At 45.7% G+C, this 25,543-nt stretch overlaps 1 protein-coding gene across 10 annotated transcripts in view; it reads right to left on the bottom strand.

Annotated features, from left to right (window-relative positions):
* The window catches only part of ehbp1 (EH domain binding protein 1), a 77,575-nt gene extending 56,613 nt beyond the window's left edge, over nucleotides 1-20,962 (bottom strand). For 9 of the 10 annotated variants that reach the window (XM_078104245.1, XM_078104246.1, XM_078104251.1 and 6 more), the window contains exons 1-5: nucleotides 20,467-20,962; nucleotides 19,458-19,870; nucleotides 9,324-9,381; nucleotides 9,131-9,226; nucleotides 7,338-7,391 (exon numbers count right to left, since the gene is read on the bottom strand). In XM_078104245.1, coding sequence (XP_077960371.1) covers nucleotides 7,338-7,391; nucleotides 9,131-9,226; nucleotides 9,324-9,381; nucleotides 19,458-19,561 — 312 coding nt within the window. In that variant the 5' untranslated portion in view covers nucleotides 19,562-19,870; nucleotides 20,467-20,962. Of the gene's footprint in view, nucleotides 1-384; nucleotides 516-7,337; nucleotides 7,392-9,130; nucleotides 9,227-9,323; nucleotides 9,382-19,457; nucleotides 19,871-20,466 lie in introns of those variants that run through there. The other variant, XM_078104253.1, reaches the window with a different exon arrangement.
* Nucleotides 20,963-25,543: the final 4,581 nt, after the last annotated feature.

The raw sequence follows: 25,543 nt of genomic DNA, 5'->3' as shown, positions 1-25,543 counted from the left end.
GGTTGTGTTGCTTGTGCTCAAAGCTCCTACAAGGAGCTTCCTCTTTGTGTCGACTATCGGTGCATGTAGACAACTGATGGCCCCTCTAGAAAACCTCCTCCTACTGCAGCAGGGTCTGACAGGACTCAGAGGGGCAGTCTGGTTCTGGTTCCCTCCAGCGGGTCCAGCACTACGTCCTGGGTCTCCAGAGAGGAGAAGCTCTGCTCCTGGAGGAGGAGGAGGAGATGCTGCTGCAGGGAAGCTGCATCCCGGTCCGTCCAAGGTGGACTGGGGTCTGCTGGAGGCCCCGCTGGAATCTTCTGGTGAAGCTGCATGATGTCATCTGATTTCACCAGAAGTACATTATTCACGTCGGTCCCACAGAGGCAACGGGACGATACTCACACTGAGAGTTCCTCACAGCAGATTTAAAGAGCGTCTTGACAGGTGACACGCCCGATATCAGCGCCTCTCTCACGGTGGAAATGCGTCCTCCACACCCGTCCTGACCTCGTCCTCTGGGTGCATTTCTCCACTCACAGATTTATATCCCAAACAGAGACAGAGACGTGTTTGGGGATCAGTCCAACTGTCAGCGGCAGGCTTAGCGCTGGCATCGGAGCACATCACAAGACCCTATTCATCGCCACTTAGCAGAACAGCTGCCTCAGTTTGCCAGTAACTGTGTGCGTGTGTGTGTGTGTGTGTGCGCACTCCCTAAAAAGCCTGTACACAAGCACACACTTGCACGTACTCACTGTGAACGGATCTTGAAGAGATAATGTCAAACGGGTCACCTTGCACAGAAGTTTAACCCGAGTTCATCACCAACCTTTCCTCACTCCGCCGCCGCCACCGCCCAAAGACACACACACGCGCGCACACAAACACATCTACGCAGCCAAGGAGCCGCCCACGCAGGCCCAGCGGGTCAAGCTTGGGGATAAACAGGGGGATTTGCAGAGGGCCACACAGGCTTGTCTCCATCGCGAGCAGCCATCTTAAGACGCCAAAAAAATAAATAACCGAGAAGGAGATAATGTAAAGAGAAAACACGTTGCTCTGCATTGTCCCATCGCGCCTCACGCTGCACCTGTCCGACCAGAAGTCATGCACACGGGACACGTGATGTCAAAACAAGGTGAGAGCAGGGTGAAGGCGGTTGAGGAACCGAGGGGGGAAGGAAGTGAAGCCGCGAAGGACGAGTTGGTAGAACTGACTTCGAGACGTCCGACCGGCTCCGACGAGACGCCAGGAGCTCAGGACAACGACGCGAGACGGAGGATGGCAACAAGTAGCACAGCAGCCTCAGTCACACTACATGTGTGTGTGTGTGTGTGTGTGTACACTATGGGCTACCAACTGGAACCAAAGCATGGACATAGTCGTTGACCTGGACAGCCGGTAGCAGGTTTGAGACACAACGTAGTTCCTTCACTAGAAGCACAAACACAAGACACACACAGAGAGCAGCAGGTCGGTCTCTCCAACTCAACGTGATGCGTTTCCTTCTTTAGGCCAGAAGACGCAAACACACGTACACGTGTGTGGATCTCAGATCATCACCATGTTCTGGCCTGTTATAGTCGCATCAGGACTCCTCACTAATGGAAGTCTGCGCCTGCAGGGGAGAACTGGGGGCGTTTCAGGGATAAAAACCTGCATCTTCCAATCGGAAGACGACCCGCTTATGGTTTGATCCACAGTTTGGAACATCAACATCTGAAAACACACACACACACACACACACACACACACACACACACACACACACACACACAGTCGGGCTACGTGTGAAGGCCACACAAGTACTGCGGATGCGTCCCGGGTGACACTCTGTGTTTTGATGTTCATTTCGGGGTCAAACGTCACGCTGCATGAGGCAAAACAAAACCTGTTAGGCTGCTTCAGAGCCTGCAGGGGTGGGTGCAAATGTATCTATATAGTGTGTGTGAGATTATATACCGTATGTGCGCACACACACACACACACACACACACACACACACACACACAGAGCCTGCATGTGTCTATGAGAGAGACGCTGTGTGCGTGACACCGAGTCTGGTGACATCTGCTGCGTTGTTGGCGGCGAGCGGCGCGCAGCGGGCTGCAGGCGCCTCAGACTAAGGAGATGAAAGCCGAGGTCACAACCCGGACCGGTAGGACGAGACACACTCGCTCATACAAAGTCACACGCGCAAACATGTGTGACACACACACACACACAGGAGGGAGCGTACAAGAACACGAGGACACCAGACGTATGAATAACCAGACCAAAGACAAAACGAGGAGAGACTAAATACAAAAGTTGCACACAAACAGGGATGTATGGAAACGGTTACACAAGCACAGAAGAAAAGCCCCACATCGTCAGGGGCAACGGTTTAATCAGTTAATTAACAAACACACACACACACACAGATAGGAGGTACGGTGTGTGTGTGTGTGTGTGTGTATGCTAAAAGAAACAATTACATTTATTAAAAAGTACAACTGCTAAAAGGGCAATACTACTATTGACAGATATTAATATCTGTTATTGATATCATGTACTGTTTCAGGTCGAGTGCTATCTGAGAATAAATGACGATTCAGTTCAATTTATTTTGATGTTTTTATTGGTTCGAACCAATACGTTACACCCAGAACAACTATGGTACTCAATTCCATGGTGGAGTGAAACATCTGGATCCATACAATGTGTCAGAAAATAATAGACAGTAATAAATGAGCCGAGTTCCCACTGCTCAGGTCATTGGTTTGTTTACCAAATGCTAAAAATAGATTACTTCAAAGAAAGCTGATTCTTTCATTTGAGAAGTTGGGTTGTTTTTTTATGATACAAATGCTGGTTTCACACACCAAATAATAACAGTCACACACACACACACCTGCCCAGAGACACACACACCTCATGGTGGTTGTAGCAGTCAGTCAGCAGACCGGCCATGTGACGGGGTGGTGTGGATTAGAGGGCCAATAAGCCTATTAGGGCGACAGGAGGGACCACCCGGCCTCCCCTGCCACCAACACACCAACACACACACACACACACCTTAATTCTGACGAGTAATTCTCTCTATATTGCACGAGTCTTTGACGTTTTTTTTTTTTTTTATTCAGCCTGATAATACCGTCTGTGCTCCAATGAATAATGAAAGAATGAAAAAGGATATAATACATTTTAGCTGCGTAGTGGCAGAAAACAGCAGCATTTAGAGTTGTAATCGTTGTGTGTGTGTGTGTGTGAGAGACGTAGGAAGGGATCCAGACATGGGGGGTAATCACCAGCATCTGTTGCCTCTCCTCCTCAATTAATTAGATTGAATTAATTTGGAGAACATGTGTGAATGCTGCACCCCCCACAGTTCAAAATGAACACGAAGCTCTTCCTTTCTAACGCGATAAATCAGGCCTTTCGAGTTCCCCAAACTATTTAACAAACGGGAGACGAGCAAAAGGTGAAAACTTTTGGAGACACTTGCCTGCACACGAGCGCAAATTAATCCCAATTTGTCGGCCTCGGCGCTGGAGAAACTTTGGGGATTTCATACTTCATACCAGCTTTTGTCACCTTTGCGTGAATAGCCAAGGGCTGAAATAATTGTGTTTTTCTTCCCCGAGGCCCAGTCAGCGCTCACAAGCCACTGGCCTACGTAATGTGTTCCAGGCAGCGGGAGAGGGAGGGGGGGGGGTACACACACTGTGGCTGCGGGTACAATGCAGACTGCGTGTGTGTGTTAAGGTGAGGGAGGCGGGTCGGACGGTTTTTCACTGTGTGCGCGGTGAGATGACGACGTGACCGCGCGTGACTGCACGAGTGTGCGCCAAGTGGGAGGAATGTGGCGTGGAGACGGCCCTGATGGAGTTGGACGTGCTCCACGACATGAGGAGGACATCCCCTCAGGAGGGAGGGAGAGAGGAACTAGGAGGCAAGGGAGCAAAGGAGGAAGTCACAACACGGCAGACAGAAACCTGAGCACCAGTTAGGATTTTAAACCAAAAGCATATATTGTTTTAAGAGGGAAGCAGAAAGTATTTATTCAGCTACACACCTCTGATGAAGACGATCGTGTCAAACGTCGGTAATTTATAAATGCAACTTGGACGGAATGATTGTGAAGGTTGAAAAGTATAAAAAGGAGGTGGTTCAATGTTTATACAAAAGGTGCAGCCGCCTGTTATTGTACATTCAGACACGATAGCTTCTCACTTCATACACAACAGTCCACTGTGTGTGTGTGTGTGTGTTATTTAAATCCTCCCCTCAAAGCTTTGAAGATGAGGGAAGGTCTACCATCTCCAGCTCTGGTTCACACACACAAGCACACGCCCGTCAGCACAATGCCCTCAAATACAGCGGTCCAATCTTTTGACTCAATTTGCACACCTTTTTGATAATGCGCGCCTATTTGAAAAAGGGTGAAAGGCGAGGCCGGCATGCAATTTAGAGATACTAGCGTGGAGCCATTTCCCTCCCTCTCGCCACCTTTTGATTATGCGATTCGCCCCGGCAGACGAACAAACGGAGACGAGAGCAGAGCCAGTGTTTGACACTGCCGATTTCAATGACAAAATACAATCAAACCGGGGGCCAGTAATTCGACTGGGGGTGTGGGGGGGGGGGGGGATTATCCCAGCGCGAGGTTGGGCCCCCAGATTAGGACGAAGCCACAGCGCGAGGGATCTTGAATTTTATCGTCTCCGGGCGCGCTCGGCACAATGGCGTCCCCCCCCCTCTCTCTCCTCCGCCGTCTGATGAGGGGTCAGGAGGACTCGCCCTCCCTCTTCTTCTGTTCCTGCGGTCATTCATTCTTCCCTCCTGACTTTGTATTAGCTCAGGTACCTGAAATGGTGTGGGAGGGGCCATGGATCCAATCACACACGTGGTCAGATGTGTTTAGATACCTTTGTTATGGACACACGCGCTGACATGAGGAGGCGATCCAACGTGTCAATTTGGAATGTTTGAGGTTTCACAGATCCTAGACTGCCCCCTTGTGTTTATATACGTCCATGGAATCAGTGTAATGAGGACCAGTGGTGATTCTGTCGACTGAGAGAATTATTCCCATTTCAAAACTCTGGATGTAAAAGAAGATACGAGCATAGCAGAGAATGGAGACACTGCGTCGCAGCTGCGTTCATTAATATTATATATAGTCTTATTTCTAAATGTATTTCTATTTGAATCATTTCTGTCATAGGAATTGAATGCATTGAGGAACTTTTACATTGTTCATTTTGTACACAGGACACCCTGGAGACGGATCCTCCTCGAACGTTCTCACCAAGGTTTCTTTCTCAGGATTTCTCAGGTTTCTGGGACAGAGGATGTTACGTACAGTGTGTACAGACTGTAAAGCTTCCCGGGGCTCATTTTTAACTTTAAATTGCATTTTCCATCCTATTCTTATTAATTAGTGGGGGATTCCATCCCAATTTAATCTCCTATCGGTTGAAAGACAAATATTGTATTCAGTATTTTTACAATTCTTTCATAAATACCCCAATAACGATCATACCTTTGACCTTATATCCCCACATTAGTCCCTTTTGGGATCATCTCATCATTGCCCCCCCCCGTCTCCATTCCTGCTGTCGGGGGCTGCTGACACTTTGATCTCTGTCATTAGTCAGGTATGCAGAGAGAGACACAGGCAGAGCCACAAACTTGTCTCTCTCTGTCTTTCTTGCTCTCTCTCTCGTCTCCCACGCTCTGGCCGGAGAACACCGGTTGACCTGCTTGTCTTCTTGGCTTTGCATCAAAGAGGAAAAAGGTAGAGACCTTTCTGCCGGCGTTCCTCTGAGCTTGACGCGAACAGGAAGTGACAGCATTCCTGAAGGAAGAGGGCAAAGACACCGGACAATCTGGAGGTCGGCCTCTCAGACCTTTTAAGTTTAAATTCTCTTTGACGCTCGTCTTCCTTTAAAATGCTTCTCAAATTTGAAAAGTATTTTGTGAAAGCTTCCAGCAGTCAACCTTTAGTTGTTGAGCACTTGATGAATGACATTCTCCACATCAAACTATTCTAGCAGTTTGGGAAACAAACATCATGACACTCAGCGTGGTTACATGGATTCCAATAACTGGCTCAGTCGGACTGAAATGGAATGATCCGTTTCACGTAAACACCTTTGTCCGACTACGTGCGGCCCGACTACGGTCCGACTAACACGCCTGGATAACTCCATCCGATCCGGTTGATAGTTCGACTATTGCGGCATGTAGCGGTGAATCGGATGAGGAACTGGACTTTGCGTCTTTGCGGATGCTCGAGATCCCGACGGCGTCTTCTCTCCGTTATCAAATCAGCCAATAGCGCCATTTGCCTTCGCTGTGCTCCTATTAGCATCATGCACAGACAGTAGAGGGACGTAGCTTCACCTCGCTCTCCGCTCGCCATCTTTCTCCTAATGTAATGTAATCTTTCTCGTTACGCACATGTGTGCGTCAATGGTCATCTGGTATCGCCTCACAAATAATGCTGAATCCCCCGTGTGGACGGAGATCTAAAAGGGAAACGGGGCCTTAGTCTGTTTTAAATGGCCCGCCCTAATAAAATGGTAGGAGAAACACTGCACATTTGTAAACACAACCAGAGCGAGTTATGGCAGAAAAAACAGCCTTTTAGTGGAATGAAGGTGCCAGTTTGACCCAATAGGTCGCACCGCACTCTGTTTAGGGGCGGCTGCAGACAGTGTGGATGGCCCCGTGGATCTGGTATCTGCCCCGAACCTGAAATTAGTTGATCAATGGACCCACTGGAGAGATGGTTACAATTGGGCAGTCGGACAAAAAAAACTCCCCCTCCAAGAGTTCATGAGACAGCACATGGCTTCACTGCCGCGTAAAGCGTTGGTCATACGTCTCTGGGTCAAACGGAACAGGTCCATGTGTGAGGAGCCTCGTGTCAGAGACCAGAGGGAGAAAACACAAGCAAACCACTTGAGAGCCTCGTCTCCGCTTCCCTTGCAACTGGTCGCTCTCTTGCTCTCCTCGCCGTGCATAATCCATCCCTCCCACTTGCTGCGTTTGGTGAGTTTCCATCCAATACTGCAGGGGCAACCAATGTCGGTCACTACTCAATGTCACACCTGAAGCTTTCACAGCCTCAGGACGTAAACAACACGGCAATCTCGCATGTAGAAAGGCAGGCTGTTACTAACACACACACACACACACACACACACGTTGTAGCAGAGCCTGACCACAAGGTGGCAGTGCCGGCATGCGTAATGCAACAAGGCTTAACTTGGACATTTACTTTTATGTCAGCTCGCTTGTACGCAAGGCACCCAGCCACAGGGTGCACTTATGTCACATGGGATGGAAGCCAGAAGAGAACTCACGTTTTCAATGACAAACGTCCACTCTTTGTCTTCAAACTCCTCTGCATGGGGGTCCTGCAAGGGCCGTGGAAAGATAAATAATTAATATTACAAATAAACGTTTGTATGAAATCTCTTCTACAATGTGGAAGTTAAACACGCTACACAAAGGAAACAACACAATAATGATATAACACGTAGAGCAGACTGCAACCACAGCATAAACAAACTACAAATCATCACCCAACCCGCCATAAACACTCAATAACTCATGCTTAAAAATTTTTTTTATTGATAAATGTGCTTTATTTTAGTGATAAATGTGCCACAATATTTATGGTGGGAAAAGCGGGGGAGTTTTCTCATCCCCCCCCTCCTGCTCCCACTGAGGTAAGGAGGTAACTTGGTGTTACTAATGAGTCGCGCATGCATGCTGGTTTTAATCGTAACGTTAATGCGCTGCACTGTAATGGAGGCAGTAAAGCAGCAAGCGTCTCCATCCTACAGATGGCCGTCATTTCTGCCGTTATTACCTTTTGCTTCTCCCAGACTAAACTATGAAATCAATACAGCTATGATCGTTGGTTGCATCCTCAGTGCGATAGCGCCACACAAGCAGACACAGGCTCCCACAGCCCTTCTGTCTGACTCGCCGGAGGACAATCCATACTCCTGCAGCCAGGCAGCACACATCAAACAGCTTCCTCATCCTGCCGTTATCTCAACGCCACATGAACTTCTTCTAAAAGTCTACTGACGCGATCAGCATTCTGGGTTTATTCTCGGTGCGTTTTGGTATTTGGTGACAGGATACAACCTTTTTAAATCAAACTACTGCCGTTGTTAACAATACAAAGGGTGCATTAAGCTCTGATAAACTTGGAAAAAGCTTCCCTGAGGGCTGGTGGTCTCTCTGCTTCCTGAACATGGACTCTGTCTGTGGAATGAGTCACACTGAAGGTACATGTTCGTTTCAGCCTCCTAAGTGAAACTAAGGCTGTCTGTTGGCGTAAACCTCCGTGAGGAACAGGCTGCAATACTGCTGAGCTCAGCTGCTTCCACTGCACAGCTCCAGGGAAATAACCAAGCATCTTTAAATCACTGTTTGCTCTGGTCGGCACGCCGCAGAAACAAATACAATGCGTGGTTTCATTGTTACAGATTTATGACAGTTGTAAGTAATATTATCTGTATTGAAAAGGGACACTCAAAATACCGCGTGAGGTGTCCAGAGACCGAAGGTCCCCGTTATGCAGCAGAAGTTGCACCATTCTGACTCTGGCTCCTGGACACTCTCGTGCTACAAACAGCATATTCTTGTTCGACAGTGCTGACGCATTTCTGATTCCATGTTTGTTTGTTCCATTTGATAAAACAGATGTGGGTGAACTGTGCCTTCAGTGGCTTTGCTTTGTGTCCCATCACAGAAACAGCTTTATTACTTCCTGCGGGACGGGAAGTGGACCCAGAGTAGAGAGACAAGGACAGGCCTAGAAAACCACATCAGTGTCAGTGTAAGGAAAATAAGAAGCCCTACACAGTGCAGAAGCAGGTATGCAGATATTTGGGTCTGGTGGTCGGGTTGAGACACCCGGAGAAGTAACAGACACGGAGCCAGCGGCAGATACCGTCTGTACCAGTGTGTCACCTACAGACACTAGTGGACTACTAAACAGACGAAGCCCGTGGATACGCCCGTAGTATTTTTAATGCGAGAAATTATAATCCACATAATATTGTTCGTCTAATATTACACAGACACACAGATACACAGACGCGCTCGCATGGACGCTGATCCAACAGCAGCCTCCTACCTTAAAGAGAGTGACTGTGATCTCTATGTTCTCTGGCACAGGCCACACCACCACTCCTCTGTAGGGGTTTTTGATGCCGGGCTGCCAGCTGTGAGCCTGCAGGACAGATGGACGATAAGGACTATTTTTTGCAACGGAGAAACTTTGGTTTCCTTCAATTTTGCCACAGGATGCCACTTCTCAAAATACAAACCTTGGATGATTTCCGCCGACTCCTGCGCGTCCAAACCACCACCAGTTTGTCCGGTTGCCTGAGAGGAAGGAGACGGGAAACAGCAGAGGAGTAAGTACTTTATTTTAAAAACATTTTCAGACCTAATATATATATATATATTTTTTTTCTATTCAATATTTTGACCTCACTTTTTTGCCATATTATTCCAGACATTTTTATTTAAAACTTTTCTACTTTTTCCAACATAGTCTCGTTTTGGAAATGCATTTTTCAACCCTATATATAGACTTTCTTTTTAACATTTCTTTCTATGAAATATTTTTGTCAAACCATTACAATCAAAGTTTTTTTCTGACTTTTTTCGACCGAACATTTGAACTTTTCTTTTTTGGACTTCTTATTCCATGACATTTTTCTGCTTAATATTTTGGGACTCTTCTTTCGAAACATTTTTTGAACTTATATATTTTGATTTATTTCAAAACATTAAATCAACCTAATACATTTTACTTTTCTTTCTAAGCTTTTTTTAAATCTATCATTTTTTTTACTTGTTTTTCACATCAACATTGATCAGCTCGTCTCTGCAGTTTAAAACCCCAATAAGCCTTCTGCTGTTCATACAAACGCACACTAACAACAACGTGTACACACACCTACACAGCCACTTGTGGTATGAATAAATCATGAGACACAGCTCAACAATGGCTTTGCCTCTGTGGACTGCACGCAAGATAATCACACACACACACGCACGTAAAGTGTGAAACACTGAAGAAAGTTTACCCGGTCCAGGCCAATCGCACTGCACCGACAACCGGCATGAGACACATTACTTCTATTGTGTCTCATGACAGATAATCGGTTTCGTGCTCATCTTTTTTGTAGAACGGTGTCAACGTGACGTTTGTTTGGAGTTTGAACTAATAAAGACGCAGACAGGCCTCTAGCACTAAGGCTGGGCAGCATACCGGTTCAAACTGAATGTTTCCGTACGGTATGAATTTCCCACGTACCGTTCATACCGGTTACGCCATAACAACTGGTGTTGCCCTTTGGCAGGCGGCAGAATTTATTTTTGCACGTCATCAAGGAGCGCCGGCGATTGGAGCTACTTGTCTTTGGCCAATACAAGCTTATGGCATATTGCATGTGTTATTACTAGTTAAGAAGGTAAAAGATGGCGGCATAAACTATTACCAGTAATAAATATGTTTTTACCACAAGATAATGGCTTAGGACATATTTAAAAAGAAAAAGTATGTTTGCAACCAACTTTTCTCAAATTGATTGTGTGAAGAAAAAACAAAAAGGACTTGAACCAGCTCTGACCGACCACACTGGAGACCAGATCCACCCGACTCGGAAGATTCAGATTCTTCAGTCCTTTCAAAAAATAATTCATTCAACGATGGCAAATGCTGGGTGAACGCAGCTCGTGGTAGTAGGTGGTGCTTGGAGCGCTACAGTCAATGATTTCATTATGCAACCTATCGAGTACACCACTGGCTTTATGTGTGCACGACAGAGAGAGTGAGAGAGAAAACAGAGGGAGGATGACGGGCAACAATGTCTCGCATAGAGAAGCTATTGTCCAACAACAGAGGCCATATCAGAGCATGCACAATCACCCCATAACTGCCCCCTTTGAACTGTCCTGCCTGCCTGAGAGAACTATTCAAACCCATAGCTTGCAGGTCCACTGACTTCTTTACACTTTAGCGTGGTGACCTTCGTGGGTGACACGGAGAAACCCTCCTAGATTTAGATTTTAAGTAGTCTGCTGCAGTTCTCATCCAGAGAAACCTGCAATTAGTGGACATATGAGTTCAACGTTTTCCTCAAATTCTCTTTAGAATTATCCCAGTTACTGATTTATTTATCTTCATATCATATCTTTTGCATGTAGACATTTTGAATTGCCATTGGTTTGTTTCTTATGTGGCATATTGAATTGCAGCATTACAAATATTATAAAACATAATATATTCCCTAGATTTAATAATAAACTCAGTCAGTGCTACAGCGAGTGCATTCTGGCTGTGCAGTGGAGATCATAACTTAACCAGGACTAAAAAGACGCTTTGAGCTGCACATAAAAGATCAGGTGAAGCAGGGCAGCTGCTGACCGGGGGGCTGCAGAGGTTCAAAAAGGAAGATCTGCTGACCACCACACGGAAATCAGGTAGGAAGACGCGCCGTGCATCCAACTATTCCGTCATAGCTCAGAGGAACAAATGGGGTTTTATTTTCACAAAAGCTTATATCGGATAATATTTACTTAGAAAAGACATAAAGAGAAATTAGTTTGGCATCTTAAATGTGCTCATTCAAGGCTTAGTGCGTATTTGCCTGCATGGTTAGAAGTGGAGGGTGGGACAGGAAATTGCTCTATCTTTCCTGCAGGCAGGAGGAAATAACCACTTCACATTTGATACGACGGCCCTCAGACCACCGGCTCATAGTGGGAGCGCTTTAGTTTTGTCAAATCCGCAGTAAAATGGTTTAATTTCATTGTGGGAAGCTAAAGTCATGATCGCACTGAATATTACTAATATTACTATTACTGCGCAGCCGTTGTGGATGGTATAAAGAAGAATGTGAGGGAAGACATGCCAGTATTTGTCCTACTCTTGTAGGTGTATTAGAGTAGACCAGAGCCGGATCCAGAAGCCGTCCCATTTGGACCAAAAGCTATAAAAAAAAGACGGTTGTAATTAAAGACGACGGTGCACTTTGGTCGTCTTTAGGGTAGTGGCTTAAAGCACCGAGCAATTAGAGTTAAACCATCCCACGTGGTGCCACTCGACCAATCGGGAAAAGACGAAGGAGACGGAGAAAGTGAGAGAAACGAAGAACAAATGGCGCTCTGCAAAAAGAGAAAAGTGGCCTTCGAAAGAAGAGCATTTAATCCTCAATGGACGGACTGGTTTCTGTTCATACTTCCCACTGCAGCACTAAACCAGTGTCTCATGTCCTCAGAACCCGTTGAAACGCCGTCATGAGGCTCAACGTGAGGACGAGAACCTGATGCATCAAGACCAGATTTAACATCATGGCAGGAAAAACTAGAAAAAAGGGAGAGAGTGGATGTATATATTCTATATATTGTCAAAATGTGTAGATTTATTATTTATAATTAGCTGAGGGTGTAAAGTCCAAATGTGAAGCAGAAAAGGTGAAATTCGAGCTTATCTTCCGGTCATTTCTTCTTCTTTTTTTAATTGAAGCACTTTCTTTTTTAAATGCTACTTTTATTTAGTTAATTGAGAGAACATTATTTATATTTGCACTCACACATATATGTTCAGTTCTGTACAACCCAAATTGTAATGTAATATTGTCAAAAGAGTTTCAGAAATCGTACTGAATTAATCTGATTTGTTAGTCGTGCATTGAATCCAGAGCATGAAGCTTTAACACGTCGCGCCTCTAAACACCACGTGTTCTGTCACGCATTCACAAAACAGGGAGCTTCCCGTTTCCAACGACGACAATGGCTGGTTAGAATGCTCGGATCAAACAGGAGGACCCAACCCATCACGTGGTGAAAACTGCTGTCCTGTGGGGCAGGGGGGGGGGGGGGGGGGCACAGTGGAGAACTAAGCGGCCAAAAACAGCTTCTTACAGCAGCAATCGCTATAGAGGCAATGTTTGCATTTACTTATTTATTTTATATACTAGTTTTTGCAGCCTTCACATTATTGTCTTGTTGTCTGGGTTGATTGCCATATGTTTTGAGAAAGATGCCTCGTCTACCTCTGGGTCGGGTACAAATAAGAGTCTGACTCGGCAAAGACAGCTGCAGAGGGTGGTTGAAAGTGGGAAGTGAGAAAGGAAACAGAGGGAGGACTGCAGCTCCAGTCACACTGTGGCCTTCACTATGAAGACAGATGGAGCCGTCCAACGCAATCTGTGTGACTGTCACCCGCCCGCACCGCCGGGGCAATTAATACGGGTTCCTTTCCACTATGACGATGACTTGTGAACCATCTCATTGCGTGTTCTGTTTTAGTGGTTTTCCCTCCCAAAGCAAAAACTCTTAATTAGTTAAAATGTCTTCTTTTTCACAAATTTGTATCGGTCAGCTTCCAGATTTATATCCAATAAAGAGCCATTACCAAGTTCCAATCAATCAATAGTTTTTAAAAAAAATATTATTCAATATGTTATGACTTCACTTATTTCAGCCTTTGGTTGGATTTTGTTAAAACAAGGACTGTTCTTAGAATAAAGCGGAAATGGATTATGCTGTTTGAGAAGTTTCATTTCGCGTTTCAGTCAAAGGAAAGCGTTGGAAGCGAGTCACTGGGTTCATCTCCACCCGGACAGTCCCTTGACCTCCAGCTAAAGAACCGTCAGTCAGTGGTTATGTGGCAACCAGCGGCCGGGTCGACGACACCGAGTTAATGTGCCAGACCAAAGAGTGAGGAGTGACCATTTGGACCAGCCAGATGTGTTTAAGGTGGATCTGTAAAATGAAACTTCCTGAATTAATATATATATAAAAATATCAAGACTGTGCAAAGATTGTGTGACCATCTGTATTATGTTGTCATACTCACTCTAATCTCCCCCATACCCATCTTTAAAGTATTTCATTTTCTGTCAATTATATTACGTTTCCCGGTATCCAAACAAACGGCGACTTCTCGGGATTCAAAAGGGAAGCCAGTCTGGCACCGAGCAAAACCTTCATAAGATCAACCTGACCATTAATGAGATTATGCAAATATGACCTTCCTCTCTACTGGCTAATTTGAAGAGTTCAATGCTCAGTTGGACTCGGCTGTATCAGATCACTTGCTCTGGATGGAAGACGTTAGAAGGTACTTTAGAGAAAGGAGTCTGCTGAAAGGGCCGGTTGCTCTGAGCCGCTTGTAGACGGTACCAGAGAGCGTACACATCGGGACGGGGATGCAGCTTTCTTTAATGCTGTTGCTTCGGTTAACTGGCTCATCTCCAGGACGCTTTCATTCCTTCCTTATCGCTTCGTTTCTACAGAAGTGGTGGGGGAGTAACATCACCCGTATGCGTTTCTGGAAAAAGATCCTGTGAGGATCTGAGAGTAAGTGATTGGAACCAGCTATCCTGGTTTTGTAGTTCACAATGTAGCAGCCACATTAAAAGCATAAACGCTGATCTCCTGGTCGCGTGTTGACTGGGGAACCATGCGGATCAACTATGGCCCGTTACTACTCAGCACAAAGTCTGGAGCAAGACAGGTGAAGGAGTAGAATAATCATTAGTAACTAAATAAATGCGGTTTTAAAGGTAATTTGATAAAAGAGTACTAAAAATAGACCTTTCTTCCACACGACACGACAGCACAGGGAGTCTGAGGAGGAGATCATCACTCAGCTGGATCATGTGTTTGGGAGCATCACCAAAGTAAAGAAGGGAATGAGGGGAAGCTTTCCGTCTTTCTGCGGCTGAATAACATAAAACTCTCCCCTGCCTTAACAACAACAACAACAACAACTCTTCCTGTGAGCGCTCACCAACGGCCTGAAGCGACACAGCGGGAATCCCAGCCACCATGTGCCTGAGACGCCCCGACCGCAGAAAACACGCAGCTTTTAGGCAACGATGTGAACAGTCAGACGAGAACTTCAACGATGTTAATTGTTCACAATTGTTAATTGTTCTTTTGCCCAGCGGAGAAAAGGGTGTTTATAACAGACGATGAGTTTGAGCTGGTCTTTGTTTCCTTCAATGAATCATTGAGACGGGAGCATAATCCGACCCAACGTGTCTGAGGGGTCTGGAGAAGGAAGTGTGACACAGTAACCGAATGAAAGAATTTAGGATGGTTGTGCCAAAAAGGTACATTACCGCAGCGACCGATCGGGGAGTTTCCCTTTGGTCTGCAGGTAATAAAGAAGGGCTTTACTAGCTTGCAGACAACCCCTTTGCTTCACAGAGTAAGACACTAGGGGAGGTGTAAATGCTCATTTTGTCTATAATTGCAGCGCAGAACGAGTTCACTTGGGCGGATTCTGCTGCAGAGTTAAAGTGACATAAATGGGAAGGAGGAAAGAGGTGAGCGGGGGAGTAATAAAAGAAGAGAGGGAGGGGGGGCGATGACAGTGGTACAGAGAAGGAGGCAGAAGAAAATGGAAAGGGAAGCATTGTTTCCTCAGAGGAGAGCAGTGAGCATGGTGGAGCAGAGCAAGCGCATCATCACAGGAGGAAATGAAAAATTGTGAAAACAAAAATGACAACTAGTGTCTCAGCTATGAAAACGTGCTTTTGTTGGTCCCAATGAATGACATCAGCTAAAATGTCCAAATCAGAGACACACGAGGAAACAAAGACAAACCAGGGACTTTACACAATTACACAACAGTGAAACACTTTGAGAAACCAAAGAAGCTGTAAACAATTACACGCGTGCATTACAGGAAGAGTTGGCAGGAAGACGTTTCCCTGGCGACATGATGGACTCTTGGCACAAGGTCGACGTGTTCGACAGCAGGACAACGTCACACACTGACACACACTGGTCAGCAAACACTGTCCAACTGACAAGAATATTTGGCCAATGTATCTCCTCTATTTTGCCAATTTACTGGTTTGCCTTTGATGGGACACGAAATAATTATAACATTTCCCGAATGAAGTAAATGAACACTTTGTGGAGAAGTGTCAATCTGCTTGTCTAGTGAGAGCGAGAGTGTGTGTGTTTAAAGTTTCTAATTCCCTAGGAAATGACTAACCTGTGTGTGTGTGTGTGTGTGTGTGTGTGTGTGTGTGTTCTGCACAGTCCTTGATTGATATGGAGACATCCACCACCCGTGTGTTTCATGCAGTCTCGATTAGCCACGCTTGCCTACAGCCCAATAGAATTACCATGTAATCAATAGCGTCTCTGTGTCCTTTCCAGCGGATTATTCTCGTATCCTCTGCACGCGTGCCGACACGTTTGCCAGCAGCGATGACACTTGTTGGCTTTTGACTTTGTTTTCGTATTATATTTCATCAGACTGGTTGACTGGCAACACATTCTTGCTCAGCAGCCTCGGGGGAATACTAACAGCATTTGTGCTTAAAGTCACACCGAGCTGCCTTGTGCTGTGGGGGTCGCTCCCCCAGCAGGGAAACGCACAGGCTCTTCCACACAACACACAGCTGTATGTATGATACAGACGACGGTCGCCCACCAGTTTATGAATACGAGACGGGTGGCGAGGAATAGTCCAAGTTGGATATTAAACCATTAAAGCAGGCAGACCGTAAACGGCTCCATCACAAAAGTATACATGTATATTTGTTTAAGCCTTAATTACAAAAGTAAAATTAGTATCTGTGAGCCTGGACAGATTTTACATCCTCTTGTTGGTTTATTTGTTAAATGTGAATGTCTGACCGACTGATGGCTCCATTAATGAGCAATATGGGCTACGGTTAGCAAATATCACAGCATGTGCATCTAAATGAAGCGCAAGTCAACAAAAAGTCAACAAAGAATAGATTGTACAACCACAAAAACATGCTGGTGTGGAATATTGGAGAGGAACCAAATTTGGCCAAGAAACAGAATTATGCGACTCGAGGCTCGGTTCCTTTTCAACATGGGGTCCTTAACCTGCTAATTATCTGCGAGTGACGAAATTTGACAGAAAACACTGTTGGATTATTTAGATGCCGCTACACTGTTAATGGAGCTTCACTTCACCGGCAAACACTGAAAGTCATTCATGTTTCAATGGTTGGTCTGAACTGATGGTGGAGTCAGGATTTGGACGTGTAAGAGGGACGTTATCTCCCTCTGATCCAGAGGAGTCAACCACAGCAACTAGACTAAAGAGCAAACGGTGACTTTACAACCACATATATATAGGGGAGAGGACGAGCCCAATGCTGGACGCATGCTCGCTCTCATTACTCCCATTTCAAGGATAAACATCTTAAAAAAGGATCTTAAGCTTAAAGAGAAGGAAAAACAATCAAAAGCTTCTCTGAAGTGCTAACATATCACATCTAACCTTAGAGAGAGACGTTGTGAAAAGAATCTTTAACCCCATATTAACAACTTTGCATTGCACCTCTCTCTACGACGGCCAACTTCTCACTACACCTTCAAATGTGGCTGTTTAACTTCAGACGTGGTTGTTCGTACAAAGGAATGAACCATTTCTGATTGAGGATACCGGGGCTCTGAGAGACCGTTGAACTTCTTACCAACCAATTGTTTGAAGAGATTATTCTATTGAGCCGTGTTATCCGAGCATGCCATATATACTTTCGCTTTCCACGCGACATACGTTCAAATCACCCACCGCTCTATGTTTGGGCACACACACAGCAAGTGTTCTCCTCCTGTGACTCAAGCCAGAAGTTAAATAGCTCTGAGTCGTCAAGAATTACTTGTGAAGGCTTCAGGATTTGAGATTCATTTGAGCTCTGGGGACTGTTTCCAGTCTGCGTGGATGGAAAGTTTCCACTGCAGCAAAAACATACCGTACTGATGAAATGTCCGCCAACACACACTTGGAGCCAGATGTGCGCACACAAACACACACCGTGGAAGCCGAGCAGAGGCCCTCAGGCTGCACTTACAGCACTACCTCGGGCGTGGAGGTATACACCACTTCTACTATCTCTTTATCACAAACAACTGGACATAAGAGCTAAATTACGAAACATACATATTTCTTCCTTAAAATAACAAAAGACTTCTACTCCGATTGCCAAACAAAGCATATCAGCGACAGTGCGCGTCGCCCACCCACCCCTTGCTCTGGGAAGAGATGTACATTTTTCTCATTCCATTCTCAAACACGTTAACATCTGTCCCAGGTCTCAGCTCTGTGGGGCTGCCTTGGTCACGCCTACGGCGGGCCGCTTCTCGATCCACGCCCGCGGGCTTCATCTTACAAGTCTCTGCTCTTCACTCATTACGGGACACATACCTGCAGGCTGCAGTGTGGCATGCACCGCTCTATAGCATGCCGTTAACTGTTTACAACACAATTGGCTTGGAGTCTGTGGAACAAGAAGCTGAACAAACTGTTTGGATCAAACCAGTGGGATTGTTTCAAACACGGTTTCCAACTTATTGTGTTAATGTCAATAAAATCGGTCGTCGTGGCACAGGGGGTGGAGCGGGAGCACTGGGAACCGCAGGGTTGGTGGTTCGAGTCCCAGGCTGCCCCATGTCTCAAGACGAAGTGTCCCTGAGCAAGACACCTAACCCCTAATTGCTCCCCAACAACGCCATGGGTTTACAGTGTAAGTCGCTTTGGATAAAAGCGTCAGCTAAATGACCTGTAATGTAAAATAAATCTTATTACGACCTGGATATTTTATTATATCCAATGTTTCCCATGAAATATTTCCTACAGTCTAATTAGTCCAGTCAAAGCTTTGCAAAGAGACAAAGATATTTTCTCTTTTTCAAAAGGGTGAGGTCCGCAGTCTGCCCAGGGGATTTAACAAGGTTCTTCATATAAATAAGTAACCTTTTAATTAAGCTGTCAAAGTGATTCATTAATTATAAATGCATACCTTCACACCATGCAACTTCTACAAAATCCTGTGGGAAACAGACATTTTGACTCTTGACTTAGTTTCTTGTTTTTCATTATACACCAAAATACTAAATCGCAACAAACGGACAGACATTAATATAAAGTAATCAGACATTAGTGACTTTACAGTCAGCAGGTCATATTTCCGATAGACACACTATGAATGACAACAAATGATCCGTTTGAGGATAAAGTAGCCAAAAGATTTGTAGTCGTCTCATTGCTTTTCTACTTCCAACGGGATCAGAAGTCGGGATTCCCGAGAGCATCCCTGCAGCTGGTGAGCGTTTAGCGGTTTCCTCAAGGACACGCACGGAGAGCGGGGCAGCTTGAACCAAGCCCCTTTCGGGTCGACGGAAGGGAAATCTTTCTCCCTGAAACCCTCTTTTTGCGACTCAAACCAAACCAATTCTACATCTCAGCGCAAGAGAGAAAAAAAACAGAGCACTTTTACAAGGAGGCCTGGCCCCTCCCAGCATGCAGACAAGCCTGCACACCAAGGAGACTGAATATGTGTGTGTGTGTATTATGGCCATCAGCAAAGAGCTCGGCATTCCACGCCTTCTTAATTGACACCACTGTGACCCCCCCACCCCCCCCAAAAAAAAACACAACTCACCATTTCTTGGTGCATTCCACCATCAGTTCCTGATAGGAAGCCACAAACTGGAATTTGGAGGCATGCTTCCCCACACGTTGCAGTCTCTTCCACACCGAGGCCATGTTTCTTCGGGAACGGGTAGCGTCCGTGTACCTATCCCGTCCTGCACTTCCCTCTTCGGGCTTCCTTTGCACGAATCCACGCTACTGTTTATAGGAATCTCCGCATATCCGACCGCCGCGGACACATAATTAATGTTTCACCGGAAGCACATCGGATGAAGACAGATTAGGCTGCACATCCAGTCGCGGCAGCTGGTCTTTAAAAACGGCCAGATGCGTGCATGGTGGTGTGAAGGAATTCACTCCATATTTCTGACACGTTGAGTAATCGACTTGATGTTAAGATAATATTTCCATTTTCTGGTCCTCCTGCAAAATACAGACAAAAGTCAGTGGAGCAGCAGCAGTAACTGTAACTGTCGCGGCATTCCGGAGTAACGTTGCTGATTCCCCGAACGTCTCTGACGGTCTACGGCGAAACGATGCTTCGTGTAGTTTACAGCTTTCATTGCCAACCGTCGGTTTAAGCAGCATAGATATAAAAACAAGCCAGTTTATCTGCGCCGGCACTTTGTTCGTGTGTAAGAATGTGTGGAGGACTCCAGCGACACCCCTTCTCCTGCCAGCACGGCGTGCCGGGGCGGCGGCTATTTACTGGCTCGGAAAGCTACCCTGGGATGTTTGAAAATTCAAAAGAAATATGAATGTGCGCATTCAAACATTGTCAGCGAAGCTGTGACGTTACGTTGAGACGGGTCACACGAACCACCCGGTCTACAGAAGTGGCACCGAGAAACACCGGCTGAAACTAACACTCGCATGAATATTTTGTAAAACGTTGAGTAATCGGTGGCACGTCTCTGGATCCGGGGAATAGACCGCGCCGCTGCTCTCCGCTAACCAGAGCGATTCAGCTGCTAGGCTAACGGGTTTAACGTGCAAAACTGCGCCCGTGTGGCACTCACCTCGCTGTGACATCCAGAGCATTATCCGGAAAGTGACCGGCGTAAAGAGGTGGCGAATCTGCCCACAACAGACCAGCCGCCGAGCAGAGTACAGCCCGCTCCCAGCGCTAATTATCACCCTCTTCGTGGCGGTACCCGACACCATCCATACGAGCTAGCTAGCTAGCTAGCTCGCCTGCTAGCGGACAACGGCTAGCCGTCACAACACCGCGCGAGCGGAAACCGCTGCTCGCCCGTTGACACATTTGCCGCGCAGGTACAGCGCGCCGGGGGGCTCAGGACTGAGGCATAACCCGGTACGGATCCGGGCTTGTCGCGCACCTCCCGTTCCTTACAAACCAAAAAAAAGTTAACAAAAAGACAACATTAGGCAGGAATCCCCACAGCAAAGTAACGCTACTCCCAGCTGCTAACCGATAGTTTGGTCGCTATGTTCCATTGCGGAGAATGAAGTTAGCCAGCGGTGGAAGTAACTTCCGTTTAGGGTATTCAGAATAAAGTTACTGAATCGGTTTGCTTAATTGCAACGAGTTATATATATGACACATGCGTGTCACTTTAAAATCAATATGAAGTGAATAAAATACAGTTGTGTTTTATCTCATCTGGGACGATACATTCTAAAAAAAAAAGCATTAGCCATCACTCCTCTACGATGTTTTGTTTTGAAAAATAACCCATAGACTTCCGGTTTTGTTCTTTTGTATATGTCTAACTTGCCGCTGTTCCGCCTCTCCATCATTTCGCCTGCCGCCTGGATGACTGGCGTCTGAAGAAACGCCCCCTGGGCCTCGGCCATTGGATCCTTGTGCGGTTTACAGATTGTTTACTGATTGATGAGCATTTCTGGCCCGTTGGTATCACACACCGGTCAAATCCTTTAAAATCTGCAATACTTGCACTGCATATTTATATTGGTCTACTACCACCTTCATATTCATATTGTACATATTAGTAAATATCTATGCTTATTTTTTGTGTTCTATTTTGTTGTCCTTAATGTCTTTTTTCACATTTTTTTAAATATTTCTGTTCATTTGTATATATATGCATGACTGAGGAGCAACGTGTAACCAGAGACAAATTCCATGTATGTGCAAACATACATGGAAAGCCGATTCTGATTATATAATCGCTGACTGTGAGTGGACATAATAATGCTCACTGGTTCTGTTTTTCTTCTTTTCTTGGACTGATTGCTGCTTTCATAAAGACTTAGATCAAATTGAACTGCTTGAAGCCAAATAAAAATAATAGATAACAATAAATATCTGATATTTATCATTATATATTGTCACAAACTATGAAAACTAGCATTTAGTTGATATGGGACAGTAAAGCTCGGCCCCTGAGCTTCATCCATCGAGGATGTGAGGTCCACTTCCTGGCCCTGTCACATTAATAAGTGAGCGTCAACTTTGTACTCCTGCATGCCGAGGGGGTCTTCTTCAAATGTTAGGAGGAAATAAAACAGCCCCCATCCATTAGAAATCAATTCCCCCTCCTCTACACACACACATCCTTCCCCCACGGCTGTAACCACAGCTTTTAAATGCACTGGGAGGAGCACAGAAGGAAAGACAATATCAGGCAGCTTAATCTAATCTAGAAGCAAAAAGAGAGATATTGATGTAATAACAGGAAATTTATATTATATCCTTTTACATGTTGCTCGGGGTTGTAAGCTGCAGGAGAGACACAGGGTTCTTTTGGTTTATTTGAAGATGGAGAGAGATTTATTACAGAAAAACAATTGTACAGTACCAGCGTTTCCAGTGAGCACTTTTGATAGTTCTAAAAATCATCTCTTTTAGTTAACTTTTTTGTTCATTTTCAATAAAAACAAGCAACATTTGGAGCTTAAAAAGGGTTTCATTTCAGTCTTATTTGGCATAAAAATGTCTTGATTTTCTTCTTTTTTCCCACTCTGATTCAAAATTAAAATTCTATTTTGACGTTATGTTGCTTTCCATGAAACAATCATAATTTCAAAGTTACATTTTTTCACCAAAAACAAATATTTCTGATCAAAACACACAAGCTCAGAATCTGCAGCCCCCAAACAGTTTTGCAGACATTGATAAAGTACAGATCAAGTGCTTTTGGGGTCAAACTGTCACAACTCAAAGGCAGTAGTTCAGCTTTCATTCAGATTCCCCTAAAACATGAAATGATCATTCGCTGTTTCCAAATGATGATTATTCTCGTTCCACGTTTACATTGCTTTGATGGCTTAATTATCCGAGGAAGATATTCTTGACGTCACTAAAAGCTGTAAGTCGCTGTGATAACTATAATGCTGCGACAGCAGGGGGACTCGTTGCAAAGAGATTCCTGAGACGGTGCAACCCCGGTTTTCACTGGTTTCTCACTTGTAAATGCGTGTGGGAGGCGTGAAGTGGTGTAACGAGGCCGCGCTCTGCTGCCGTGTGCAGATTGAAGCTTCGCACAGGCTGAATCATTACATCACATCACATCACATGTCATTTAGACGACGCTTTTATCCAAAGCGACTTACAATAAGAATATTTCCACCATAATGACACAAACTCAGAAGAACAAGAAACAATAAAGTTCCTCAAATAAGCCAATTTACAACTTGCTATAGATGAGTGACGAAGTACAATGTAAGTGCTCCAGTTAGTGTTTTAGTGGAGGTCTGAAGAGGTGTGTCATTAGTCTGACAACGTGAAGGCTCTCTGTGGTCCTGATGTCTTCAGAGAGCTGAATCCATCACTGCCGGCTTTGTATTGATTGTGCTTGAACTTGTGATTCATCTCAGAGAAGTTTCACAGCCAGTGCAGGATGAGACGGCCCTCCAGGGGTCTGGGCTCTGTGGTGTCAGACCACTTGAAGAGACCCGTTAACAAAGCCGAGTCCTTCAGATACGAGGCCGAGTGGGCCTGAAGCACTTGGGTGCAGCGCAGGGAGCCGACAGTTTGGTGGGAACAGCAGAGGAACCAGAGCTGGAGCCTTTTAACCGTCCACTTGTTGTGCCAGTTAGTGACTTCTTCAGACTGTCGAACAGAGCTCAGCCTGTAGCCCCGATAAAGAGTCCATAGAGACAAAGATCAAACCAGCTTGCTGTCCCACGGAGAGACCAAACCTGAGAGAGGAGTCCATCCTGTCGTATCTCTGTAGCCAATCGTCGTCCTCTGTGCCTTTGAGCTCCTTCGATGATCAAAAGCCGCAGAATGGAAGTCCCGCCCCTTCTGGTGACCCGTTACATGTATGTCCTCAGTACTGTGAATAACACACGTGACGTTCTGTTCTGATCCAGAATGTTCTCAAGTCAGTTCTTCCAGTTCACCAGGTGAGAAAACGTCTGTCAGTGGAATCAAGCCGTCTACATTTATTGTTTGAGACCCGCCCCTGTAGTTTGACTTTGACATCTACAGGATGAACTGGCTCCACCTTTTGCCCTCAGTATTATCCAATATTAATAATAAGAATGCATAACCAAACATATGCTGAGCAGCGGCACTTTGGGTTCGGTGCCAATTAGCTAATTTGAAGTAAACTTTCTATACCTGCTTATAAATACACGTGTTATACTGAAGAGAATAGAGACCATAAACTAATACGTAATAGATCAAGAGAGGAGTAGCGTCATTTCCTCATCGACTTCTATGGGACCGGAGGAGTCGCCCCCTGCTGGTCACTACACAGGATGCAGCGGTAACACGTGGAGCTTTTCCTTCACTGGGCTGAACGGGTTCCTGCGTGTCACGTCAGGTCGACTCGCCTTAAAGCGGAACATGACAGAGCACTCGACACTGTGACAGCCTGTGAGTCCGCTGTATTAATGTGAGCACCCTCTTACAAATTCAAATTGAGATTCAAACCCTTCGCTCTGACTCAGAGGGGTCAGCAGAGGTCGAGTGCAGCTGGAGGTCAAACTGAGTCTTTGCTAAAGTGAGCGACACACATGTGGATGACTCCCTTTTCTCCCGTTGAACCGAGCTGAATGTTGAGACTCCAAAGTGAGAGTGGCTTTTCCTCCCAGCTCTCCGTCTGCTCCTCGTCAGCTGCTGCGCTTACGTTCCGGGCGGCAGGAGGCCGCCGCTGAGCGACATCTTTCTCCTGAAGGGGGAAACAAATCGAGTTTGAGCTGCAAACTACGAGACAAATCCAAGACACAAAGATGTGAGGCGACATCTTCTGTTCCTCGGCTTCTTATTCCCGTTCCTCTTGTGAATGTCGCCTCTCACTGACACTTTCCACCTAAACATGATGGCGTTAGAACGGTTTCCGTACACGTTTACATGTCAATGCTCTATGAAGTCTGCACTTTGGTTTGAGAGGGTTAAACAAGTGTTTAAAGATCTTGATTCATCTGCCAGTCAGAAGATCAAAACTGGATCTTGATCTTCTGCGTCTACATGTGAACATTGTTGTGTGACGATGAAGTGATGACTCAGCAGTGACTCTGACGATTGCTAATTAACAAACTTCTCTGAAACACTCCGTTATGCACGGTCGGCAAAAAGTCGGACAAGTTTCTCCTCCCTCTCTCCCTTCAGGGGTAATTCATTTGTTCTGGAGTTTATTATCAAGCGATGTTTCCCCTCTTTGTCTGTCCAAACATATTGAGTTAAGAGGGTGGAGACTGAGCAGTGTTCGCACAACGAAAAGAAGAGGACCTTTAGAAAGGAGAAAGAAGGAGGGGACGAAAGGACTGGTGAGCCCAACCAGCTTTTTAGTGAGGAAATGAGAAGCTAAATGAAAAGCATAAACAACGGGAGAGTGTGGAGTCATGACACTCGACCCAGGAAAACGATATCCAGCCCTTAAACCGCCTCCGACGGGGTCTGAAGGGAAAGCAGAAGGAGAATGGAGGATGAAGAGTTGATCTCCATGTGCTGCAGATCATTGGGTCCAGGTGCAATAACATGGACTGATCCAGGATCAGAGGTCTCCTCCTCCTCCTCCTCCTCCAGCAGCTGGATCACGAGTCCACATGTTGCTTCCTCGGCCCGTGAACCAGCTCTTCTCTTACAGCAGCAGAGCGGAACTTTAAAACCTCCGTCGTTGTTGTTGTTGACGCGAGCAGAGATCATCTGCTCCGCGTTGCTGC

This window comes from Gasterosteus aculeatus, chromosome 6 (assembly GCF_964276395.1).
Source record: "Gasterosteus aculeatus chromosome 6, fGasAcu3.hap1.1, whole genome shotgun sequence".
Lineage (NCBI taxonomy): Eukaryota > Metazoa > Chordata > Actinopteri > Perciformes > Gasterosteidae > Gasterosteus > Gasterosteus aculeatus.
The sequence above is the reverse complement of the archived record's forward strand: the minus strand, read 5'-3'. Positions and strand labels throughout refer to the sequence as shown.